The 24,800-nt window shown below is 42.7% G+C and overlaps 1 protein-coding gene across 5 annotated transcripts in view; it reads left to right on the plus strand.

Annotated features, from left to right (window-relative positions):
* The window catches only part of SALL4 (spalt like transcription factor 4), a 122,331-nt gene that overhangs the window by 80,470 nt on the left and 17,061 nt on the right, over positions 1–24,800 (plus strand). For 3 of the 5 annotated variants that reach the window (XM_044986310.1, XM_044986314.1, XM_044986315.1), the window contains exon 1: positions 21,752–21,923. The exons of 1 other annotated variant lie outside the window; for it this stretch is intronic. In XM_044986310.1, the coding sequence (XP_044842245.1) occupies positions 21,842–21,923 (82 nt within the window). In that variant the 5' untranslated portion in view covers positions 21,752–21,841. Of the gene's footprint in view, positions 1–21,751; positions 21,924–24,800 lie in introns of those variants that run through there. One more of the 5 variants, XM_044986312.1, reaches the window with a different exon arrangement.

The raw sequence follows: 24,800 nt of genomic DNA on the forward strand, positions 1-24,800 counted from the left end.
TAATAGAATTAGGCTGAGATTTTCAAAAACTGGAGCCTATATTTAGGCATTTAAATCCATATTTAGGCATCTAACAGTTCTGAAGTGCTGAGCACACAATAGCTCAAACTGAGGTCTGCAGGAAATGTGCCATAGTAAGAGCTGAGTAAAAAATGAGGGTTTAATCCTATAGGTACTAAGCACATTGGACCAGATTTTTAAAGTGCCTAAATTTAGGTGCCTAAAGATGCAGATAAGTGCATAGTGGAATTTTCAAAAGCATCTAATCAGGTTGGCACGTATTTCTTGATTTCAGTAGGAGTTAGGTGTCGAACCTGCTTAGGCACTTTTGAAATCCCACGTCTATCTGCATCTTTAGGCACCTAAATACATTTGAAAATCTAACCCTTTGTTCCTGAACCAGCAAAGTTCTTAAATACATGCTTAACTTTCATCTGATGAGCAGTCCCATTGTAATGGCTTAGCTTCTTGCTATTTTTCAATTGCTCTTCCCAGTGCCTCTGAATATATTTAGATATTTTAGGTGCTGCAGAATCTGCTTAGGAAGGGGTTGTGATAGTAGAAAACTTGCCTACTTTATTTTTATTTGCAGCTAGAGATTTTATTTGCAGTCCCAGAGATTGATCTCTTGCAGTATGTTGTTGTGTTCTAATTAAAGACCAATGTGCCAGCATGGCTGCGTTTTCACAGAATGCACTATCTGAACAATGGCTTCTAGGGGAAGCAAAGGCAGGCTATTTATTCTCCTGTTACAGGCCATTTCTGTGTTTATACCATCTTGTTTAACTTACTCTTAATGCACATCCTAAGACATACCCATCCTCAGAAATGTTTATGAAAATTCTTTATAAGCAAAATATTTTTCTTCCATTGAGTATATTCAGATACAGAACAGTCTCATTTCTGTAGGATAGTTTAAATGTACTCTGGCTATCCCCTACTATGTATCTTTTTTTAAATTCAGCCCACCCACATTACTATGGCTGACCCAACAGTTATAACGTATGGATTCTCCACCAGTCTTGTTTTGTTATTGCTGACATAGTTGCAAGCAGTAATTATCCTGCAAAAGATTAAATACTTGTTATCCAGAAGATAACTTCTTATCCCCACATTTTTGTTTATTTTTTGTTTTCAATTTCCTGAACTTGTTAGGGAGTGATCCTGTCACCCTTGCTCACACAGATGGTCCCATAGGCCTGATCTGACATTGTTCTCCTAATTGTGTAGTCTCTTGTGTAAAGTGCTACAAAGCAGAAGAATACCATTTTACTCTCACTTTGTACTCAATTTGCAGAGGTATAAATGGCTGCACAGGATGCTGGACAGTAGGGAATCAGGCCCAATGACTTTAATGAAGCTGTTCAAGTGAGTAAGGGTTAGAAAACTAGTGTCTTGATCTTAAAAAGTGCTGAGCCTTTACAGCTGCCTTTGACTCGGCACTTCTGAAAATCGGGTCTCAGGCTCTTGTATGGCGATTGATTTCTTTATGCTGTCATCTCACTACAGTGGGAATTAAGATAGTTTACAAATGAACAGGGATGAATAAGGGCTTGTCTAATGGGGAAATAGCCCAGAATAGCTGTTGTGGAATAGCAGTTCCACACTAGTTCCCTGTGTGGATTATTTATTCTGCACTGAGTGCCTTTGTGTGGTTAACTTAATGCACTTTGGAAAGCACTCTTAATGCAGATCGTGGCCTGGTCTACACTACAGGATTAGGTCAACAGATGCTGCCTTGCGTCAATCTAGCCTTGAAAAAGTCTTCACTTAAATTTGGCTCCTGACGACATAAGTGCCTCTCTACACCGATTTAGTAACACCGCCTCCTTGAATGGCGTAGACTCCTGGTCAATGTAATTAGGTTGACACAATGTCAGTGTAGATTCTGCGTTGCTTATGTTGGCTGTTACTGGCTTTCAGGAGCCATCCTACAATGCCCCACACTGACAATACAAGTGCTCCTGGTGAGTATGCGCACCTCCGACACAAGAAGCCAAGTGTTTACACGGTCAAGGGGTTTAATAACTGCGTTGACTGTATGCGGACGGAAGTTAGGTCAACATCATTTTGTAGTGTAGACATGGCCTAAGAGTGTCTACATGGGAAGCTACTGTGGAATGGTTATTGCACTTTAAATTTACACCCTAGTTTATTTCACTATAGTTTTACTGTGTAGAAAACCCCTAAAATGGGACATAATAAAAGTATGTAAAAGAGCAAATTATGCAGACAAGGTAATTCAGATGCTTTAGTTTTTCCTGTCTCATAACACAAGAATAATGGGGCAATCGAAGATCAATAAAAGGAAATATTTTTTTTCATATAGTGCATAATTAGACTGTGGAACTCCTTGCTACATGAAGTTGTCAAGATTACAAACTTTGCAAGTTTCAGAAAGGGATTGGATATTTATATGGATAGCAGGAATATGCAGTTATAATTGTTATTGGTAACAAAAATATTGGAAGGAATATTAAACCCAATGTTTTAGGGTTTTAATTCAATTTCTAATTATTAGATATCTGGATCTGACCTAATGGGCTGATTATCCCAAAGCTACCTATTACAAGGTTCTTATACATTCTTACACTTTTCACCCACCATCTTACACCTTCTACTAACCATCTTACACCTTCTGGCTACCATCAGAGACAGAATATTAGATTAGGTGGACATCAGGTCGATACACTATGGCAATTTTTATGTTCCTAGAATCAAAGAAGATAGTAAGGTTGGGTGCTCAGCTATTACAGTGCTTAATACAGTATATTTTTGTTCTCTGCTTGTATAACATCTCACACAATGGGATCCTGGTCCATGACTAGGGGTACTAGACGCTATTGTAATATCAATAATAAATAATAATAAATGCCTAGATAGCTCATCCAGGCCAATGGAGGATTGTTCCCTAGAGCATGTGGCTGTTCCCTATAGTATTACCTCCATAATGTGTCCTTAATGCCCTGTTAATCAGAATTCTGGTGGGTGCGGCTTGGGCCTTTATGCAGCTGCTGCAATATTGAACTCGCCCATCTCCTATGTTGTTTATGTTTACTATGTTCTGCAAAATTTGTATAAAATTATTTTAATGCTTTTAAAACTCATGAATATAATGAGTCTAAGGCAATCTAGCGAATCAGTTTGATGTCAGGAGGCCCAACTTGGATCCACACAGGGTTGCTGAGGAAGCTATCTACCAGTGTAGAATCTGTCACTTTGAGCCAATAGATCGTGGTGGGACGCCATTGTCTTAGGGGGTTAGAATGCCTTTTTAAAATTATTATTATTCAGTCATTCCTTCACTTTCTGGCATGATCTCCCTTGAGATTTTCTTTTCCCTTTTTTAAATTCCCCCTGCAAGCTGTGCCAGTGCAAATTAATGTGTATCTATGTGCAATATGCTTTATTTACCAGTTCTGAATGTCAGACTTAAACCAGAACTTGTGGAGACTTTGAGAGTCATATTTCCAGTCAGGCTGAAGCTGAACTCTGATTTTCTGAACCCTTTTCCATATACGCCATTAATTTGTGCCAGCAAAACTGGATATGCGCTTGGTTTGCATATGCAAATCTCATATTTAGGTGAGCAAAGTGCAATAATACCAACCCCAAAAATCACGAGTCAGGTCCCTCCTTAAAATCACAAAATTGACTTAAAAATCATGCAATTTCACAAACGATCCATTTTGGGTTCTTTTTATGTTTACTTAATGGGATTTTGAGTCTTTAGGGTACACATTTTCACAATTTCTTTAAATTTTTTTAAAATTTTTTGTGTGTGCAACCAGAAGTGCTAGAAGCTTATAAAAAACAACAACTGACATACTCATTTGTCTCCAGGTGCTCTGATGAAGTGGGTTTTAGCCCACAAAAGCTTATGCCCAAATAAATGTTAGTCTCTAAGGCAGTGTTTCTCAAACTGGGGTCACTGCTTGTGTAGTGAAAGCCCATGGCGGGCCGGGCCGGTTTGTTTACCTGCCCCGTCCACAGGTCCAGCCAATCACAGCTCTCACTGGCCGCAGTTCACCGCTGCAGGCCAATGGGGGCTGTTGGAAGTGGCGGCCAGTAAGTCCCTCGGCCCACGCCACTTCCAGCAGCTCCCATTGGCCTGGAGCAGCGAACCGCGGCCAGTGGGAGCTGTGGCCGGCCGGACCTATGGATGGGGCAGGTAAACAAACCAGCCTGGCCTGCCAGGGGCTTTCCCTACACAAGTGGTGACCCCATTTTGAGAAATACTGCTCTGAGGTGCCACAAGGACTCCTCATTGTTCATGTGAAAGCTGATTATTGTAGATGGCATTACTGGTACTGAAAGCTTCAGTAGCATTCAAAATCCAAGTGATTCAACCTGATTTCACCATTACTCGTATTCAGCCCAGACAAATGCTTACTTGTAAAGCATGTCTAGGAGAATCAGCGTTCAATATTTTGTATACAGTGAGTAGGTGGATGTGCCATTTCTGCATTGGATTTTTCTATAATTATATCATTTTGAGGTAACATCCTGTAAAACGATGACACATGACCAAATCCTTCAGCCCTCAGGCAATAGCTTTACTTCCTTTGTGACGTGGCTGTAGGGCTGAATTTTGTTTTTAAGTTAACTTCAGAAAATCTCCAAAGACCAAGTTCTCTCTAATCTTTTACCCTGCTCAAAATCAAAGATGATTTCTCAGTCATTTAAAATCTGCACGAAGACCTGTGGCTTGGACTCAAATTACAACTTGAAAAGGTTTGCTAGGAACAAGGTCCTCAAATGTATTTAGTATATAAAAAATGATTTTCTAAAAAAACGGACAAGATGTTCTATTTCACCTAATTCTCTGTATTGATCTCTAGATCATCATCATCTTCCTCTTCCTTTTTTTCTTCTTTTAATGCATTTCTATTTCTTACACACACACATACACAAAGCTGTTTCTTTTACAAAACAGACACAAAGAAGTTTTCCTTCCCAATCAGTAACTTCGTTTTCTTTTGTAATTGTAAAAAGAAACCTCTGTAAAATCAATATATCATTGCCAAGTCATACACAAACAGGGAATGGAGCAAGCTTAGTAAATAAAGGAAATTGCAATTTTTTCCCCCCTCTTTGGTCAGTCTTTCGTATACTCAAGGTGACTACCAATCTCTTCCACTCTTCTGGTTTTTCAAGCAAAATAAAAAAGTTTTGAACTCAGGCATGGAAAAAAAAATTAGAAAAGCAAGTTTTAGAAGTCAAAATCCCTGCTGTCCTAAATTACAACCTAAACAACCCCCATCCCCAAAGTGATTGGCTCCTCAAGGTAATCTGACCTCTCTTCATTAACTACCCCAGAGATAAAGGTTGCTCATGCTAAAGTCATCACAGCAAACCAGGCTTGAGAATTGGAAAAACATTGGGAAAAGGTTAACTTTTCAGCTACAGATGGATTGTTGGATGTTTTACTCTTATGATGTGCAAATTTGAGAGAATTTGCGCTTCTAAACCTAACAAGATGGGGCCTTTTTGTAGCATCTGGAGTCCATTGAATAATCACTTTAATTAAAACGAGTAAGAGGTCACGGAAGGGGTGAGCTTTCAGGGGCTGGGGCCCATCTTCTCTTTTTGCAGGGAGGTTTTTTAACCTGAAAAAATGAACGGTGGGTACAAAATGAAATCTGAGAGTTTCTAACTACCTGATTTGCACTCACTGTAAGGAAGAGGCACAACTACTTGGATTTGCACCAGTGAGTGCATTGCAAGCACAAACTGGGTGCAAATGGCTTTTTTTTTTTAAGCGCCACCCTTTTATAATTGGGCCCTAAATATTTGGTATTTTATGATATGCAGTATTCAAGAGTTAAGAAGTTTCTCATGTTCCTTGTGTGGAAGGAAGTCCCTGCCTTATGGCTGTAGGGACATGGACATGGAGGAGTGCCATCTCCAGTGAATGCTTTTCCTGACTATGAGTACCTCTCTGTGGGCTCCCAACTCTGTGGATTGAAATGGAGGAGGCAGAAAGGCGGAGAGTAGGCGGGGTCAGCCAAGTCCAGTCCTTGCAAGCCCACAGCACAAATCAGAATAAGTAACTGCACACTGTAACTCTTCCTCTTGAGAGGGCTTCTGGGTACTGCTGGCATTTAAGAGAGTTCTTGGTAATGCATCTCCTGCTAGCACTATGCTATCTGGGGCCCATTTGGGCAGAGCACCAGTGCAGAGGCAAAGGGTTGCATCAGGGCCACCCAGAGGACTCAAGGGGCCTGGGGTCTTCAGCAGCGGGTACCGGAGCGGAAGGACCCCACCACCCCGGGTCTTTGGGGCACTTTGGGGGCGGGTCCCGGAGCGGAAGGACCCCCCACCATGGGTCTTTGGGGCACTTTGGGGGCGGGTCCCAGAGCGGAAGGACCCCCCACCATGGGTCTTTGGGGCACTTTGGGGGCGGGTCCTGGAGCGGAAGGACCCCCCGCCACCGAATTGCCACCGAAGACGTGGAGTGGAAGAAGCTCCGGGGGCCCGGACCCCACAAGAGTTTTCTGGGGCCCCTGGAGCAAGTGAAGGACCCCACTCCAGGGGCCCCGAAAAACTCTCATGGGGGCCCCTGCAGGGCCCGGGGCAAATTGCCCCACTTGTTCTCCCTCCCCACCCCCGGGTGGCCCTGGGTTGCATTGGATGACTCTGCCCTCCAGAAAATCCCCTGAGAATGACAGATTTTGGTGGAGCCCCTGGTTTCTTCCAATGGCAAGGCAACCTCCTCCCCCAGGCTCCTCCTCACCAGAGACATTAATCATTTTTCTTGTAATGATTTGTTGCATCTGATTAGGGTGACCAGATGTCCCGATTTTATAGAGACAGTCCCAATTTGGGGGTCTTTTTCTTATATAGGCTTCTATTACTCCCAACCCCCATCCTGATTTTTCACACTTGCTGTCTGGTCACCCTACATCTGATGCCCTATCCGTCATGTGCTCACTGTTTGTTTAAACTATAAGTTCTTTGGGGCAGGGACCTTAGGTAGAATCTTGGCACTACTGAAGACAAAGGTGAAAGTCTCATTAACTGCAATGGGGGCAGAATTTTGTCCCTTGTCTCCTTATTTGTGTGAAAAGAATTTCACATATTTCAGGCAGAGTATGTATATCAAATAACAATGAGCCTAATCCTCAGCTCCTTACTCCAGTTGAATTCAGTGTGTATTTGTCTGGATAAGGACAGAGTAAACTCCAAGTAAGGAATTTAAGATTTGATCCATTAATAAAAATAGTAATAATTAAAAATGATTAGTATTTGTTAGTCGTATATTTTAGCTATTGGATGTATGTTGAGTGCATGACTTTAATGAGAGAGTTAGTAACTTGGAACAAAATTACTATTTAACCTACTATTTTATTGTCACATACTGTTATGGCAAACATATATTTGATTGTCTAATTTCATTTAATTTGATCTCTAGTTGCTCCTGTATCACAAGAACATTGGGTGATGCATTGGGTGATTTATTCATGTTGTCATTCCGGGAAACTACATCAACATTATGATTTAGAAAAAATAAATAAATCAGGAGCCAGTTATTTCTGGAGGGTCAAGTTACCTTTAAACGCAGGTAACATTAAGAGCTAAATGATCAGCAAAAGGGCGTGGGGAATTATAGGCATGCAGCTCCCAGTGTTATCTTCTAATAATTGGAATTCCAGCAAGGTGGAACCTCCTGTTTTTGCTAAAGTTGTTTTTTTGTCTTTGTTTTGTTTTGGGGGGTTTTTTTTTGCAGCTAATCAGGATTTTGCATGTCTTGACAGAATGGCTCAAGGAGCTACAGATTTGCTTAGGCCACCCTATTTGGTCTCGTGTGTTTTTGTTGTTAAACACGCTTCCTCCTGTATGCTCCTGAGCTGTAATGTTTAGCTATGAATCTGTGAAGTCGTGGTTTTGGTTTGCCCATTACAGGCCAAGCTCCAAATACAGATGAAAACTTCCACTACCTATTGACCCTTCCCCCTTGTCCATTGCCAGCAAAGAAGTGTTTGTTAGTGTCATAATGAAGAAGGATCATTAAATGTCATTTGGAAAAAAATGGAAATCCAGATTTTTCTCAGTGCCAAAAGCCAAAGATGCACCTGAAAGGGGTACAGTGATGCTGGAAGTTACATCACTTTAGTACAGTCTCCAGCTGAATGTGCCCTTAATGTACTGGGACCCAGTAGTTTCTGAATAGATTGCAATGACTTTCAGTAACTAGTGATTTGGGTTGAATTACAATGACCTAAGCCTTGTCTATGCTGGGGATTTGCCCCGATTACAGCCATTGAGGTAGCTGCATCCACATAACCACGCAATGCATACTTGTGTAGCTGTATCCACACTGGTGCTGTAGTAACCTGGGCAGGGCTCTAGGATTTCTGGGGGCATATTCCAGGGTTCTTGGTGTTAGTTAAATTGAGCCTTTTTTTGCATTTATTGTGGAACAGCTTTGTCAGTCCTTCCCAAGCCCCTGTGCAGAAGTATTCTTAGCCCACCAACATAGTTAACTAAAGCCCTCCCAGCTCAGCATGCTTCTCACTTCTGTCTGTCCCAACCAGTCCCAAGGAATGGATCCAGCCAGGTCAATGAACTGTTCCTGCTTTTGGCTGCGCTGTTAATGCAGGAGGAGGCAGGTATAAGACATGGTGGAAGGCATTTCAGCAGTGGCTTGTAGCCCTCAGAAGGTGGAGGCCGGTCTTGGGGAGGAGATCATACAGGCTGGATGCTGACATGGCAGAGTGGAGACAGATGATGCTGGTTGCAATCTCAGTGGATTCCCCCATCAGATGCAGAACCGTAAACATGGAGTGATGGTACTAAATCAATACACAGAGCTGAGATGACCAGAAGGTGGCTCCAGAACTTCTGCATGCAGAAGGCCACTTTCCTAGAATTGTGTAAGTAGCTTAGTTGCCTCAACCCTCCAGCTCCAGGACATGCAGATGAGAGAGGCCGTATCAGTCCAGGAGTAGGTTGCTATTTCCATTTAGAAGTTGGCTACCCCATACTGCTACAGATCAGTGACTAATCAGTATAACATTGGCAAGTCAACCGTTGGTGCTGTGGTGGAGTTTTGTCAGGCAATTTTAGTGGTTTACCCACTGGTGGTGGATATTGCTAACATTCCTGGCTTTGAGAGAATGGGGTTCCTGAACTGCACTGGACCTGTCAATGGCACACATATGCCCATTGTCTGCCCACCACAAGGAACACATGACTATGTCAATTGGAAAGGATAGTATTTGCCCACTGGGCAGATTTTGGTCAACCACAAAGGCAGGTCCATGAACACCGACGTAGAGTGCATGACTCGGAACATTCAGGAGATATTGGTATTGACCTATTTGGACAAGAAGGGACGTACTTCCTCCAAATAATATGGTTATCAATGAAGTATCTGCCTACTGTCTTTTAGAGGACCCCCGCCTAACCTCTACCTCCCTGACTCAAGAAGCCTGGCAGAAAAATAAAGAGCACCTGGAAGAAGAATAAAGTTTTGGATGAAATTTAATTACACACTGAGCAGCTACATGATGGTAGTAGAGTGCTCATTTGGCTGCTGAAAGCAAGATGGCACTGCCTACAAACCTGTTTGGATGGCAATGTGCCCAATCCCGTTCATATTAATGGGCCGGGCTGTACACTGCTCAACATTTATGAAGATAAGGGGGAGAGCTTTTGCCGGGAGTGGCCTCAAGATATTGCAGGTTTGCAGGCTTGGCATAGGCAACCAGGAAGTGCACCTGTCATCACTGGGGCTAGGTCTAAGAGAACAAGGAATGCCTTCTGTGTACACATCCTTGCCTTGCAGAGGTGCTGCATGGGTAAATGCGATACTGTGCAGTGTTGTGGTACTCAGACCATTTTGTCAATTTGTCATTTCTTTTATGTGACCCATTAAAAACTTTGGATAAAACTTCCTGCTTCTTCCTTGTTTCCCAAGCATCCACACCAATGTAGTATACAACCAAAGAAACTTTATTAAAAAAAATTGCAAGTAATAAAAGCATACTATATTAAGAGCCAAAATAAATTGTGAAACACTAATAGAATTGAAAAGTGCTATGTGCAGTGAAAATGGCCAGAGACACCAATCAGTGCAGTGTCACTGGTAATGGTATGCACAGCATCAGTGTACCTGTTCTCCTTACCCCACGCAGTCACAGGATTGAGTGAACAAGGAACTTCCATTCCAGGAGTGTATGGACTGACTCATAGCCCACCCCATCCCAGAAATGTTCAAATGGCTGCATGGGTTGCAGACTGTGGTAGCATGGAGGGGAATCCACTGGTGCATCCTGCTGCCCATCGGGGAGAGCATCCACTCAAGCAGCTCCTTCTGTTGCTACCAGTCCTGCTCCATCATCTTCTAGTTGTGTTCTGGTACTCTACCACCAGTCTGTCCCCCCTCCTCCTGTCCCACCCCAATTGCTCCTTCTGGAATCCAAGGTGCCGATCCAACTTGTATCCAAAGTCATTAAGCATTTCTTGCAGCAGGTTGTCCTGATCATTGTTCTTTTCCCCCACCAGACCCGCGTGGCTGCCTCAGCCCAGAAGAGATGGAAGGCAAGGCAATGAAAAAGCATAGTATATATTTGTCCATAGAAAGAAAGAAAAATTATCTCCTCTTTTACATTCTGTATCACAGCAAGGTCACAATTGGAAACTTGTATCTATTTGGTGTATGCCTTTAGATCATCTTTACATGTTCCCCTGTTCAGAAGCAGCTGCATCCCAGGTTACCAGCCCACAGAGACTTTGATAAGTATTTCATATTTCAGTTATTTTTAAACAACTGAGAAATGTTTGGGTCTGGTTGGTAGGGGTTCAGGGCCATCACTACTTCAGGCCTTGGGAGATTTGGAGGACGTACATCTGCTAGAGATCCCAGATTGGAAGATGGAACAATTTTTCCAGGTTTTTAGTAGAAAACCATCTATGCCAATGAGATATTTTATTGCCTGGTAACTAATTAGCAAATCTACGCCTGGAGAGGGCTAGTAAGTTACAAGGCATCCGAAGTTTGACTTGTCTAGGAATCTCACCGACCCTGTTGAGTTTCTCCTGTATGAAAAATGTGCATAAATCAGAAAGTATGTTACTCAGCCCAATTCTCCCATTTTCTTCTTCCCTGAGAGCCTTTAACCTTTGCAGAACCGCTTGTTTACACAAGAGAGCTTTTGAGGTTACATTAATTTACACCAAGCAATGGGGAGGACCAAGAACACAAAAGGCACAAAAGTGACCTAAAGCCACTTTTGTGTCCCCTGCTTTCCTCCACCAGCCAGACTGGAGAATCTGGGCCATTATTTGGATAATATTGAGATCATTATGTAAAATAGCATTAAAATAGGAATAAACATTTTTGAAAGCATGAGAGAAAGAGAGAGAGAGAGACAGATACAGTTGGTCACTTAAGGGAACCATAGATTTGTTTTTCAGCCCATTCTATATATTTTTCCTTCTCACATTACGCAACATGCTATTTTTCTGATAAGCCTGTTTATGGTGTGACCTACTTAGCAAGATCACTGGCGGCTCCAGCCTCACAGCATTCTAAAGACTAAAGGCCACAAACAGGAAAAGATATTATATGAAAAAATGTTTTTCAAGCTTTTGTCCTTTACATGCTGAAAGGTGTCAAGCACTGAACCGATTCTTTACGCCACCCAGTATTGAGAGTATTGTTCAACCAACTGCCCTTTTCAAATGTAAATGGATACAAAAGCTATGTCAGCAAAAGGAATTCTTGGCTTAAACTGTGGCTCTCAGCTTATGTCGCACAATAAAACATGAGACCTATTAGTCCATACTAAAGACTTGTAACCGCATTTTAAAACTCTTTTTCAAACACAGTTACTGCCTCATATGGCTGTATCCTGGTTTCAGCTCACACCCAGCCTGGTTAAAACCATGTTACAATGGTATTAAGAAACCATGCTATTCATTTGCGAAGAGGGGAGTCTATAGTGTAGATTCTCCTGGTGGAATTGTCTAAAAAGATCCCTGTCTGCATGAGTCTTTAACCAAGGCTAGCTGCAGCCCTCTTGGGAAACAGGGTCAGGATTTTCAAAAGGGACTAGTGTTTTTCAGCACCCATCCTCTGAAAATCTGTCTCTTTCAAGGACTCTCAAGTTGGAACTCCAAAAAGAATTAGGGCCTTTCTATGGTATAAATGAGATGGTCAGGGAACTCAGTTGTCCCTTAACGTAGTTACAGGCATCAGGGCCGGCTTTAGCAAGTGTGAGGCCCGATTCATGAGGCTCCAGCGGGGGGAGCGGGGCCACGGGGATTGCCGCGTTTCGGCAGGGGTAGCGGGGCCGCGGGGATTGCCGCGCTTCGGCAGGTGTAGCGGGGCCGCGGGGTTTGCCGCACTCCGGCAGGGGTAGCGGGGCCGCGGGGCTTGCCGCGCTCCGGCAGGGGTAGCGGGGCCGCGGGGCTTGCCGCGCTCCGGCAGGGGTAGCGGGGCCGCGGGGCTTGCCGCGCTCCGGCAGGGGTAGTGGGGCTGCGGAGATTGCCGCGCTCCGGCAGGGGTAGTGGGGCTGCGGGGCTTGCAACGCTTTGGCTGGGCACGGGGCGCTCTCAGGCGTGGGGCCCAATTCAGGGGAATCAGGGGAATCGGCCTAAAGCCGGCCCTGACAAGCATAGCTGGACCTTAACTGTACATAACAACTAAAGTTCAAGGTGTTGAATTTTATTTCTCCCCCGCTAAAATTTTCCACCACTGCTAGCAATGGTGCAAGCACTAGCATAGACAAGGTGCCATCAGCCAACAATATTTTTACAAGTATGTCATCTAGATTAGCTTTGAGCAGCTGGCTAAAATAGCTGCAGCTGCCAGAATCTTGCCTATTTATCTGTATTGTGGTATCACCTACAGGTTCCAATCAGGGATCTAGTTCCCACTGTCCTGGGCACTGTACATATATAGAGAGAAAATACAATTCTCTGCCCCAAACAATTTACAATCTAAGTAGTTAATGAGACAATAGTGGAATACAAGAGATAGATAAGGGAGCACATTGTGACAGTGAGACCGTTACGATTAGCGCAATAAGCAGCAGTCACAGCACACTGATTGCCTAACCTTTGTCAAGTATTTTGTAGGCATAACGGCAGAGAGAGATTTTAAGAGAGATTCAAAAGAGGATAATGTGGCAGCTTTGCAGATAGAGCTGCACCAGTGAAAATGTAGAAAATGGACTGCTGCAGCTACAGTCATTGTAGGATGCTAAGAACCTTGACTCCTTTTGATACTAGCTGACCAACCACCTTTCAAACTTGGCTGCGGCCCAGTGAGATTCTAACACAGTGCAGTCTGCCCGTGTGGATTGTGCTAGATCTGAACAGCCAAGCTTTAGACATGGTAAAGCATAGGCTTTGAAACCTGCTTTAACACTGTTTGGCATCAGCAGCAGTAGCTGATCAAACAGCATCAGGGCCCTGTTTGGCCAAAATTGTATATAAACCATGTCTGAAAACAGATTTTTAAATTCAATTGTCAGACTCTTTTAGACTAGGCCTATAGTACCAACTTTGCTACAAATTCAGTTATGTCCCAGTTCCAACACATTTGTCCACCGACACCATTTTGCAGTGTAGATGGGACATAACCTTGCTTTTAGAATTGTGTGGAAGTCAGATTTTGGCTGGCACTGAACTGTGCATGAATCATATGGGGAGACATCCATGTTTTAACGAGGTCCCCAAACATGAATTCACTTGTAGTGTAGATGAGACTTTAGATAGCTTAATAACGAGTCGATTAAAAATTCCTTGTAGAGAAAAAACGACAGATTTTTTTTCCCACTGCAAATATATTAACCTTTGGAGAATGTACATTAATCTCAGCAGAAACATCTGCCAAAGCATCTTTTTGCTAGCCCTCTGGAAAACACCAGTGTTCTATGGATAAAAGAACTCTGTTTCTTGCTAACCAGAAACAATTCTTCTATTACTCACATTCGACTCCTCTCTTTCACATTAGTTTTTACTCAATGACTCATATGCTACATAATGTTACTATAAATCACAGAAATGCTGATTGGTCACACAGAGCATTCATCCATCCCAGCAAGTAAGAATTAGCCAGACCTGAACCATACAGGCTTTTCAAGCTCTTCCAAGTCACATTACACCTTACACGTCATTTTCATTATTTAGGCAGAACTGCTGAGCCTTGTCTACATTGGCCAAAATGGGCTCATAATTCACCACTATTGCGGGGGTAGCAACAGGGCAAGCTGTACTGCAGACAATGTTCAGGTAGGCTCAAGTTGAAGCACCTTAGCACTCAAATATCTGGCTTAGGACTTGTCTATATGGAGAAATGTACTGGTAGAACCATACTAGGATAATTATACTGCTCTAGCTATAAAAATAAGAGTGCCCACTTGGGGAGTTGTAGCCATGGTATCATTATATTTCCCTGTGAAAACAAGCTTCAAGGATTCTTTTAGTTGAACTATGATACTAAATACTATTAGGAGGAGGAACCAGGTTTGTCTTAGTCTCCATTGACCGCTAATTTGTGTTCAGCATTATGTTATCTAACAAATAGTTCACAATCACATTCAAACATGGTACATCTTTGTAGTGTAGACAAGGCTTTCAATCAAAGCCCCTTCGGGTATGTCTACACTGCAACTAAAAACCCGCAGCTTGCCTGTGCCAGCTGATTCGGGCTCACTGGGCTAGGACTAAGGGGCTCTTTAACTGTGGTGTAGATGTTTGGGCTCGGGCTGGAGCCCAGGCTCTTGGACCCTGTGAGATGAGAGGGTCCCAGAGCTCGACTGCAGGTTCAGCCCCAATGTCTACACCGAAAATAAACAGCCCTTTAGCCCAAGCCTCATGAGCCCAGTTCAGGTTGCAGGTGTCTAACTGCAGTGTAGTCATACCTATTCCTACTTCTTTAACAGACTTACTCTGTGAATTTGGGTGACTCCTATAACCCTCTGTCCCTATATTTCCTCACCTATAAAATGGGGATAAGTTATTTACCGCATGGGGGATAGTGAGGCTTCATTAATTGGGGGAATCCTGTAAAGTGCAATGTACATCGTGGGGGAAAAGGCTTTCTCACAAAGTTCCCATGACTTCCTGCCAGGTTCCAGTTGGTCCTGAAATAGCATAAAGCCAGCCTTATTTGCGGCATGTTAGTATTTTTCCTCCAATCTCACCAGTAACTTGGAAATTAAGAAAGAGGTGCTGGAGAATGAAAAATAATGGAGGTGGGGAAAAGATGTTAACCAGATGGTTTTTTTTATTTTAAACTCACGTAAAGGTTTGGTTGGAGTTGGGTCTAAACTTTCTCTAAATCACATCACCCATCTGAGTCAAGATATTGCACTAGGTGACTTTTCATGCTCTAAGAAATAGAGCTGATAATGTTTACTCTTGCCTAGATGGAAACACTTGAGCATTTTAACAAACATCCACAGATTTGTTTGTTTACCTGCCTAGCCCACATGCTTCTCATGCCTCTTGGCTGTGGCTGTGGAGCCAGTTGGAGTGTCTTTCAAAATATTACAATTCCTATGCTGCTCTTTAGTTTACTTAAATGGAAACCCTAGATCACCTAACCTACCCTTTCCTGTCTTAGACGTCATGGGTCAAATTCATCCCAGGTGTAACTGCACAGACATGACCCAGAATAAACAGGGTCTGCTACTTGCAGTTATAAAAATAATATTTGAGTATCTGAGGAGTTGTTTGCTTTGAATATAGGAGAGAGTGGTAAGAAAAGAGCTAAGAGGATAAATAGGAATTTTAACCAACAGTGTAACTTACCCTTGTAACCCTACGGTTCTTTGATTCTATATCATCCTTCTGTAGTAGCTCTCCCCAGTTTACCATGTTTACCTCCCTGTCCCTAATGGAATTCTGAAGATCACCCCATTTTAGACCCCTTCCTTGCCTCTCAAGTGGCTGAATCATGTGGTCATCAATTTGATGGCTAAGCAGAGAGGGACATGACTCCCACAGGAGCCACGTCAACCTCACTTCTAAATTGTAACTGCAGAATTATGTGATCCCACTGCACACACCCCAGTTTATGAAGCAGGGGTGGACGTGAAATCTGGGGCTCTTGCATAACTGTGCAGAGTCCTGATTACCAAGCAACTGAGCCATCTCTTATGAAAAAGCTTTAATCAATGAAATCAGAGCTGCTCACATTTAACAACAACTAGTTATAAATCGATAGTGCTTATGGCAGTGGCAGTCAAAAAAGCTAACAGCAGGTTAGAAACCATTAGGAAAAGGATAGACAATAAGACAGAAAATATCATAACGCCACTATATAAATCCATGATACACCCTCACCTTGAATACTGTGTGAAGCGCTGGTCATCTCATCTAAAAAAAAAATATAGTAGAAATGGGAAAGGTACACTGCAGGGCAACAAATATGATTAGGGGTATGGACCTGCTTCTATATGAGAAGAGATTTAAAAGACTGGGACTGTTCAGAGTAGGAAAAAAGAAGACTAAGGAGGAAGATGATAGAGGTCTGTAAAATGAATGATGTGGAGAAAGTGAATAAGGAAGTGTTATTGACCCTTTCATATAACACAGGAACCCAGGGTCACCCAATGAAATTAATAGGCAGCAGGTTTATAACAAATACCAGGAAGTACTTCTTCATGCAACACACAGTCAACCTGTAGAACTTGTTGCCAGGAGATGTTATGAAGGCCAGAAGTGTAACTGGATTCAAAAAACAATTAGATTAGTTCATAGACAGTAGGTCCATCGATAGCTATTACCCAAGATGGTCAGGGATGCAGCCCCATGCTCTAGGTGTCCCTGAACCTCTGACTGCCAAAAAGCTGAGACTGGAAAAAAGGGATGAATTTCCCTGTTCTGTTCATTCACTTTGAAGCATCTGGCACTGTCCATTGTCAGAGACAGGACACTGGGCTAAATGGACCATTGGTCTGACTCAGTATGGCCATTCTTATGTACTTGAATGATTCAGTTACATCAGCTGTGTTACATTTACTAGGTGACATGGGAAGAATATGGAGGATAGTTACCACTAAATATTTAGCAACTCTTCCTTACTTGACTTGTTAAATATTTTACATCTGAAATATTTTAGTCTCGGATTTTCAAAAGTGCCTAAGATAGTTAGGTGCCCAGATACCATTGATATCTTTGAAAATCCCAACCTGAACCTTTTAGAGCCAGGGTGTAGAAACTATAAGAGATTAATTTAGAGGGGAGTCTTAGGCCATATCTGCATTGGGAGTGCTTTTAGTGGTGTAGGAATACCAGAATACTATAGCAGCAGAGCACTGGTTAGTAGAACACACCTCCCCATGAGTGAAACAAGCTATATTAAGTAAAAACGCAGTTTTGCCAATATAGCTGCGTCTCTAATAAGGGCTTATCTACACTTCCCAGGGGATCAATGAGCAGTGATTGATGCATCAGCAGTCGGTTTAGTGGGTCTAGTGAAGACCTGCTAAATTGACCGCAGCTTGCTCTCCCGTCGACTCCAGTACTCTACTGGATCAAGAAGAGTAAAGGGAGTTGATGGGAGAGCATCTCCTGTTGACATCACGTAGCGTGGACCCTTAGGTAAATAGGTCTAAGCTAATTTCATTTGAGTTACGCTATTCATGTAACTCAACTTATGTAGCTTAGATCGAATTTCCCCAGTAGTGTATACAAGGTCTATGGTGCACAACTTTGCTGGTCAGAGATCATACCTCTTCAACCTCCAACTGACATAGCTACACCAACAGAAGTCTGTAGTAGAACTTGGCCTAAATTTGTTTAACTTAGGCCTTATTTATTCACAACAGTTGAATCATTTTAACTAACTTGGTTGAAGCGATACCACAGTGACATAGGTATAACTAGTTCCACAGGAAAGGGGAATAAGTTAAACTGCTATAAGACAGTACCTTTATACCAATATAACTTCATCCACACTAGGGATTATACTGAAATCAGAAAAAAAAAAAATCACACCCCCTAACCTACATAGTTATACTAGTGCAAAATTGGAGCCGCCCCTGACAGTTTGGTTCAATGGCTCCCAGCACCCCCACTATACAAATTGTTCAGCACCCCTGCAGGAAGATGTCAGTAGATGTAAACTATTTTACTCACCAGGACCCTCAATGTGCAAATTATGCCAATGTCTGTGTAGATTACTCCCTTATGGACTATCTACATCAGGGGAAAATGTGCATTAGTATAGTGAAACTGATATAGCTCCACTGGTGCAAACCTCTAATGTAAACATGCTGCACTGATGTGTAATGGGACTAACACTAGTGCAACGTACCCCATTAAATTTTTTCATTAAAATGTTTCCTATTTATCATTATTTTATTTTATTATTGAAATTCAAGATTTCAACAAAAATATTTTTAACCATTTTCTACTCAGCAATGAGCAGAGCTGTTCATAGTAGAACAGCAGAGAATACAGGACAATATTTGTTTATGGTGGTGGAAATATATTTTTTCCCATGAGGTCATCAGTTCAGCACACTTTTCAAGTTTGCCTGTGTCCCGATCAATTTCATTTTTAGGTGGCCTTTTGGGACCATAATAATTTCCTGCTTAGACCAAACCTGTGAATCATGTAGTTCAGTAGCCTGTCTCTGACAATGTTAACTTGTAGCAATGAGTTCCACGTGCTCATAATGCATTGTGTAAAAAAACCTTCCTTTTATCAGTTTTCAATGTGGAATTAGGCTGCGATCTTGGAAGTGCGCCTACCAGGAATGGCTCTTCAGCACTGTTGGTCATAAAACATTGATTGCCTCTGAACTTTTCTATAGAATAAATGTCAAGTCAAAAAAGAAGCAGCCTTGTAGTTTTCAGATGCAGAGACTATAATCATGCTAATTCAGATGATAATGCAAATTCCAGATAATGTGCCTTTTGCATCTGATGGAATCACTTGATTTATCCTATTGAAAATTATAAGTCGGTGGAAGCCCATTGAAGAAAAGGCATCATGAGAGCAGCTTTCTCTAATACCACCACCTGTCCTCTAGTCCTGCTTTCCCCCATCCTGTTGTGTTCTGCTCCCAATCTTGATCTCTTCTCCTGAATTCCAATTGCCAATAGACCTCGGAGCCAGGCCCCTCATTTTCCTTCTTATTTTTCAGTATAAATTAATATTTAATGAGATGCTTGCCTTTCTTCCAGCAAAGTTTGGTCATATTGGGTGAAATCCTGGCCTCACTGAAGTCAATGGCAAAACTCCTCATTGACTTCAATGGACTAAGGATTTCACCCGTTATTTTTTTTAAAAGCTTATAACAAATCCTTTCATATAAATTGCCTGTCTTAAACAGTGGATTGACTACAAAAGTTTGCCTTTCCTTCCCAGTTTGGTACATAAAACAGTGTATTTAATATGTTGTCACTTGGCTCAGTGGTGTTACATGTAACGTCACCTCTATGTAATGAACAAAAAATATATAGGGAGAAGAAAATTCACCAGTGTAAATATCTAATCTATTTATCTATCTAAATCTTGTTTAACAATCTATTTTCTCTGGACACACTTTGCAAACTAAGAGCATTTCAAACTGTTAGTTACAAATATAAAATTGGCTGAAACTAAAGCTTCTGTTTGTACAACTACACCGGACTGGAATAAATGCTCCATGGAGATTATTTCTGATCAGAATAATTTTAAATCTGAGTTAACCCCTTTTGTTATATATCAGTATATATGGTATTTCTGATAAGTGATTTTATACTTACATTATTATACGGAGAACTTGAGATCCTGTTGTGTCAGGATCAGGATGGTGTACAGCAATTATTTATTTGTCAGGGAGACATCACACAAAATAACCCTGCTGCTCACCCTAAAAATCAAAATCTGTTTCCTGATTCTACATGTTCACTAACCCCCCACAGGGTGAGAGAATGGTGGAATGGAGTGATGCAATAGCCTTTGGAGTGTGTCATAGGCTCAGCCTTCGGAAGCTACGTGTGCAACAACCTACTTCTGTGGTTTCCATAATCATTTGCTAAATGCTATATTGTATAACTAAAAGATGTTTTGAAATAAACAATTTGCTGGTTTTATTGTAAAGGAACTATTGAAATGAGACTAATGTTGTACAAATGGCCTCTAATAATTTTTCTTGTATCTTTATATATCATTGTTTCTTATACATATTGCCTCTCCTAGCTATAAATTGTATGGCACTCATCACCATGGTATCTGAGACACACATCATCAAAGGGATTTAGGTACCTTAATTCCTTTGAGAACGTTGGCCTGAGCCCCTCACAGTCATTAATGGATTTTTATCCTCACAATGTCCCTGCAAGGTAAGGAAGTACCATCCCTGTTTTACAGGTAAGAAACTGAGGCACACAATTGATTAAGTGACTTGCCCACTCTCATGCTGAGAGTCTGTACAAAGCCAGGAACTGATGCCAGATTGCGTGAGTACTAGTCCAGGGCCCTACCTACTACGTCATCTTTCCACCTCTCAAATTATAAAATAAAATTCTTTAAGCAATAACAATATTGTTATTCATCATGGTTATGGGACTCAAAGGGTTCTGAATGCTTTGCCGCCCAAACAGAAAGGCAGGGCCTCTGCCCTGAAGAGTTTATCATCTATTCTAAGCCTTTAGTCATGCAAGGAGTTCTGCATCAGAAGCTTCTACACCTGTGCAGATCCCTGCTGCCACTGACAGTGGGGTTCAGAGCCAACCTCCACTCATGAAAACACTTTGTAGGATCAGTAGCTAAGGCTCCAATTTACTTCTATGGGGCTCTAACCCTGTGACCAAATCCACACACAGGGACATTGACTTCAGTGGGACTCTAAATGGTTCAAGCAGGTCTGCTGGTATGGATCTGTTTGCAAGACCAGTGCCTCTCTTTAGCTGTGATGTAATAAGTGGTAGAAATAAACAGCAGGGAGATTATACTTGGGCAAATGCATGTCCTTTGAAAGAGGTTTTTGTTCGTTGTTGGTAGTTTTTCAAATTCCCATTTTTTTTTAATTTTTGTTACCTACTCTACTTTTTGCAGTATTGTAATTATTTAATAATTATTGTGACGGACCCATTTTTGGTGACCCTCCTAGAAGAAAGTGAGTCTTGAATAAGGTATTTGAAAGAAAATAAACCACTGTGCCAGTAGTTTACATATCCAACATTACTCTGTATGCTGGTTTTGCTTTTTTAATCCTCCCCTCCCACGCCTCATACCATCCCTCCCCTACCATAATATTGTCATCCAATTTATCCAGCTGGGCAATCACGTGGTCCTGCTCCTTGCTGTTCCCATCATATCTAATGACAAACGGAAGAATTAGCCCACCACATTTCATTGTTTCAAGGTTCTGCTTACTTAAAAATAATCTTTAAGCCCTGACTAGCCAATAAAAAGGACAGGTGAGATAACAAAGGTTTTGTCCCCCGGATAGCACAGAAAATCGGGCTGCCAGCTTGTTTGTTTACTCTCAAAGATGGATTCATGCTCTTCTTTCGCCCCCCTCCCCTTAAAGGAAATACTGTATGATCCAATCAGGTAGTAGGAAATGATGAGACTGGCCCCCCCAGAGCTGTGGCAGGAGCACACGCTTTTGTCACATGCATGGGACGGAGCAACAGTGGGAAAACTACAATGCCCAGCGTTCCCTTCTGCTCCCTGATCAATGGACCTTATTTGAATAATCTGTGAGCCCTTGGACTCAGGCCAATCAGCTGTCAGGGACCCATGATAAATCGCAATGCATTATTGATAATCATAATTACTCTGACATGCGCATTCCGCCCAAGGGGGGTAATTTCCCAACTCTAGGAATTTGTTGTGAAGAAGAAAATAATTGCTACTATTTTGCTCCCGATGCTTGTGCACCATGTCGAGACGCAAGCAGGCGAAACCCCAGCACATCAACTCCGAGGAGGAGCCCCCAGATGCTGCAAGTGGTAAGGCGCAAAGTAAGAGACGGGAGGCTCGCCAATTACCAACTTTAATTGATGTGCAAAGAAATTAGCCAGGGAATAAGGGGTTTTGTGTGGGTGCGTGTGGCTTTTTCCCTCCCCCACTGGACTCGGCTCGAGATCATGACCCCACACTGACCACTCGTTGTTTGTACCATTTATTCCCATAATCTCCCCCCCACCCCCAAAAAAAACCCCAACCCCTCACTTATCTTCAATCAGTGTTCGACTGATATCGGGCCTGATCCTCCTTTTTCTTCTGGATCGCAACGGGATCCCTTTTTTTTCCCCCTTCCCCTTAAAACTGTCCAGTGGCTCTGCCCAGAGCTCCAGCCCCATGGCTGCTGTTCGCTGACCACACGGCTCGCAGCAGAAATCGCTCCGTGTGTTGCGCTGCCGGCCCCGTTGGGTGGGTGTGAGAGCCTTGCCTCCCCATCCCCCTTAAAGTTTAACGTGTGCTGGCTCCGGAGGGGGATCCGGGTTCTCTACCTTGTCTCGCGCCAGGGGAGCAAGACGCGATCTGCTCCTAGTACAGCCAGTTCGGTTGTAGCCTAATGGAAAGTGAACCCCCAAACCCTACCCAGCCGGAAAGGATTTTGGGGGGGGTGACGTGGGGGGGGATAGAGATAGAGAAAGGGGTTGCAAACCATCTCTTTAGCGCAGGCATGGGGGGAGGCTTTAGTTTTGTTTCTCTGCATCTATTTTTTGGGCTGGGGATTTCTTAAAAAAAATAATGCTTTGGCTAGTTTGGTTGGAGATCACAATCGCCCTGGACCTTTTGTAGCCTGACCTCCAGCCATCTTTGATTTCCGACTTCCTAAAATAACTCCGGTGAGCTAACGTGGTGTGTGCGCGCGTGTGTTTTGTATTTGGGTGGCGTGGGGCTTTTAATATCGGGAACCACTCTTAGATGCTCTGGAGCTTTGTAGTTTAAAGGGGAAAGAAAATTACATGTGCGGTGAAGTTATCACTGATCTGTGGGAGCGGGGTGCGCAGAGGGGACAATCGGGGGGGGGGAGGAATTGATCCCCTAGTATAAGTGCGGTTAGTTTGCCACTAGAAACGAATTGGGCAGCGTTGTAATTCCTGGATCTCGTGTGAAAGTTTCATCGATACTGTGCAGCATCTTCTCAGATGTTCCCAGGGTTTTTTCTGTTTGTGCATCGCTAAACTGGGGAGAACTTGTAGACTACTACATGGGCCGATTCCTTCAATGTTAATTCTCAGTTTAAATTTCAGCCTACACTTTAAAAAAAAAAATCGGGGTGGATCTAATGCCACTCATCCCATAATCCCTATTGACGGACTGGATATTAACCTCTGCAACTTCTTGGGGTTGGTGGTATTAGAACTGAATTTCCCTGGTTATGTAGATCAATGAATTTCTCTGGTCTCAATTAGGAATCATCAGTTTCAGTATCCTCCAAGAGAGATGAAGGTGGGTTTTGCAAATAGTTCAGATTATTTTGTTGTTGTTAAAGCACTAACTGACTCGAGATATTTGGGGTGGGAGGGTCCGCAGGACTTTACTAACCCTAAGCAACCTGGACTCTGTAATTCTGTGGGTCGGTTTGTATGTCTTTAAAGGTCAAATATTCGAAGAGCTCCCAAAATTCAATGCTTGATCACTTTCTCCCCCCCCCCCCAGGTAAAAATGATCAATAACAATGTATATAACAGGAGCCGCCTATTCCCAAACCGCAGGAGATTCGGGTTCTTATTCTCTGCTCTCCTCCCCCCCTTTCTTTGAGCCGAAATGTCCAATTGTTGGGTCCGGTTAATGGTGACTTAAGAAACAGCAAGCTGGCCAGAAGGCAATAAATCCCATGTTTAATGCATGACTGTTTTCCTTTGTGCATATGGTTAGGCTGGGGGGATGGAGGTGATGTTTCCACATGTAAATCTCTGTCCACTGCTGGAGAGTCACCTCCGGGGGCTGTGCTGAAACAAAAGGGTTAATAACTCTCCTGAAGCTGCAGAGTTACTCCAGAGGGAGTGGGGGAGGGAGAAGAGAGGGATTTTTCTTATCCTTTAAAGTAACAGGTATCAGGGGTTTTTTGGTTTGTTTTTTTTTTGTTTTTTTTAATGATTTTGCAAGTTCTGGAAGGCCAGCAATTTAAAGCACCAGCTTTGGAACCTGCATGTCTGTCTATTACAGGGGTAGGCAACCTATGGCACGTGTGCCAAAGTGGCACACAAGCTGATTTTTTTTTTCAGTGGCACTCACATTGCCTGGGTCCTGGCCACTGGTCCTGCAGGCTCTGCATTTTAACTTAATTTTAAATTAAATGAAGCTTCTTAAACATTTAAAAAACCTTATTTACTTTGCATACAACAATAGTTTAGTTCTATGTTATAAACTTAGAGAAAGAGACCTTCTAAAAACGTTAAAATGTGTTACTGGCACGTGAAACCTCAAATTAGAGTGAATAAATGAAGACTGAGCACACCACTTCTGAAAAGTTGCCGACCCCTGGGCTATTAAATACCCAAGATTGGGGTGGAGTGGTTTTGTTTTGAATCCTTGTAGAGTCCTAACCTTTGTGTTTTGGCTCCCTTACCTCAGGTTGGATGGGCATTTTTTGGAGGGGAAGGGGTGCTTGTCAATCGGTAACAGACAAAATTAGCCCGGTATCCACAACCTAGCGCATTGCTTGACTTTAATTTATTGGGGAACTTTCATTGCTTTCTTGCGCCACCTAGGGGTCACTGGCAGTACTAGGCGAGCCGTAAAGGTCTTTTGAAGTTGGAGGGTATCTTTCCCTTCGCCCATAGACGCATAACATGGTGCTTAGGGCTGGGAATTACTGCTCCTGCTTTTGAAGGACTTGTGGACAGACGGGTTGCTCCCTCCCCCAGTGCCCCGCCCAAACT

Source organism: Mauremys mutica, chromosome 13 (assembly GCF_020497125.1).
Source record: "Mauremys mutica isolate MM-2020 ecotype Southern chromosome 13, ASM2049712v1, whole genome shotgun sequence".
In the NCBI taxonomy this organism is placed as follows: Eukaryota; Metazoa; Chordata; order Testudines; family Geoemydidae; genus Mauremys; species Mauremys mutica.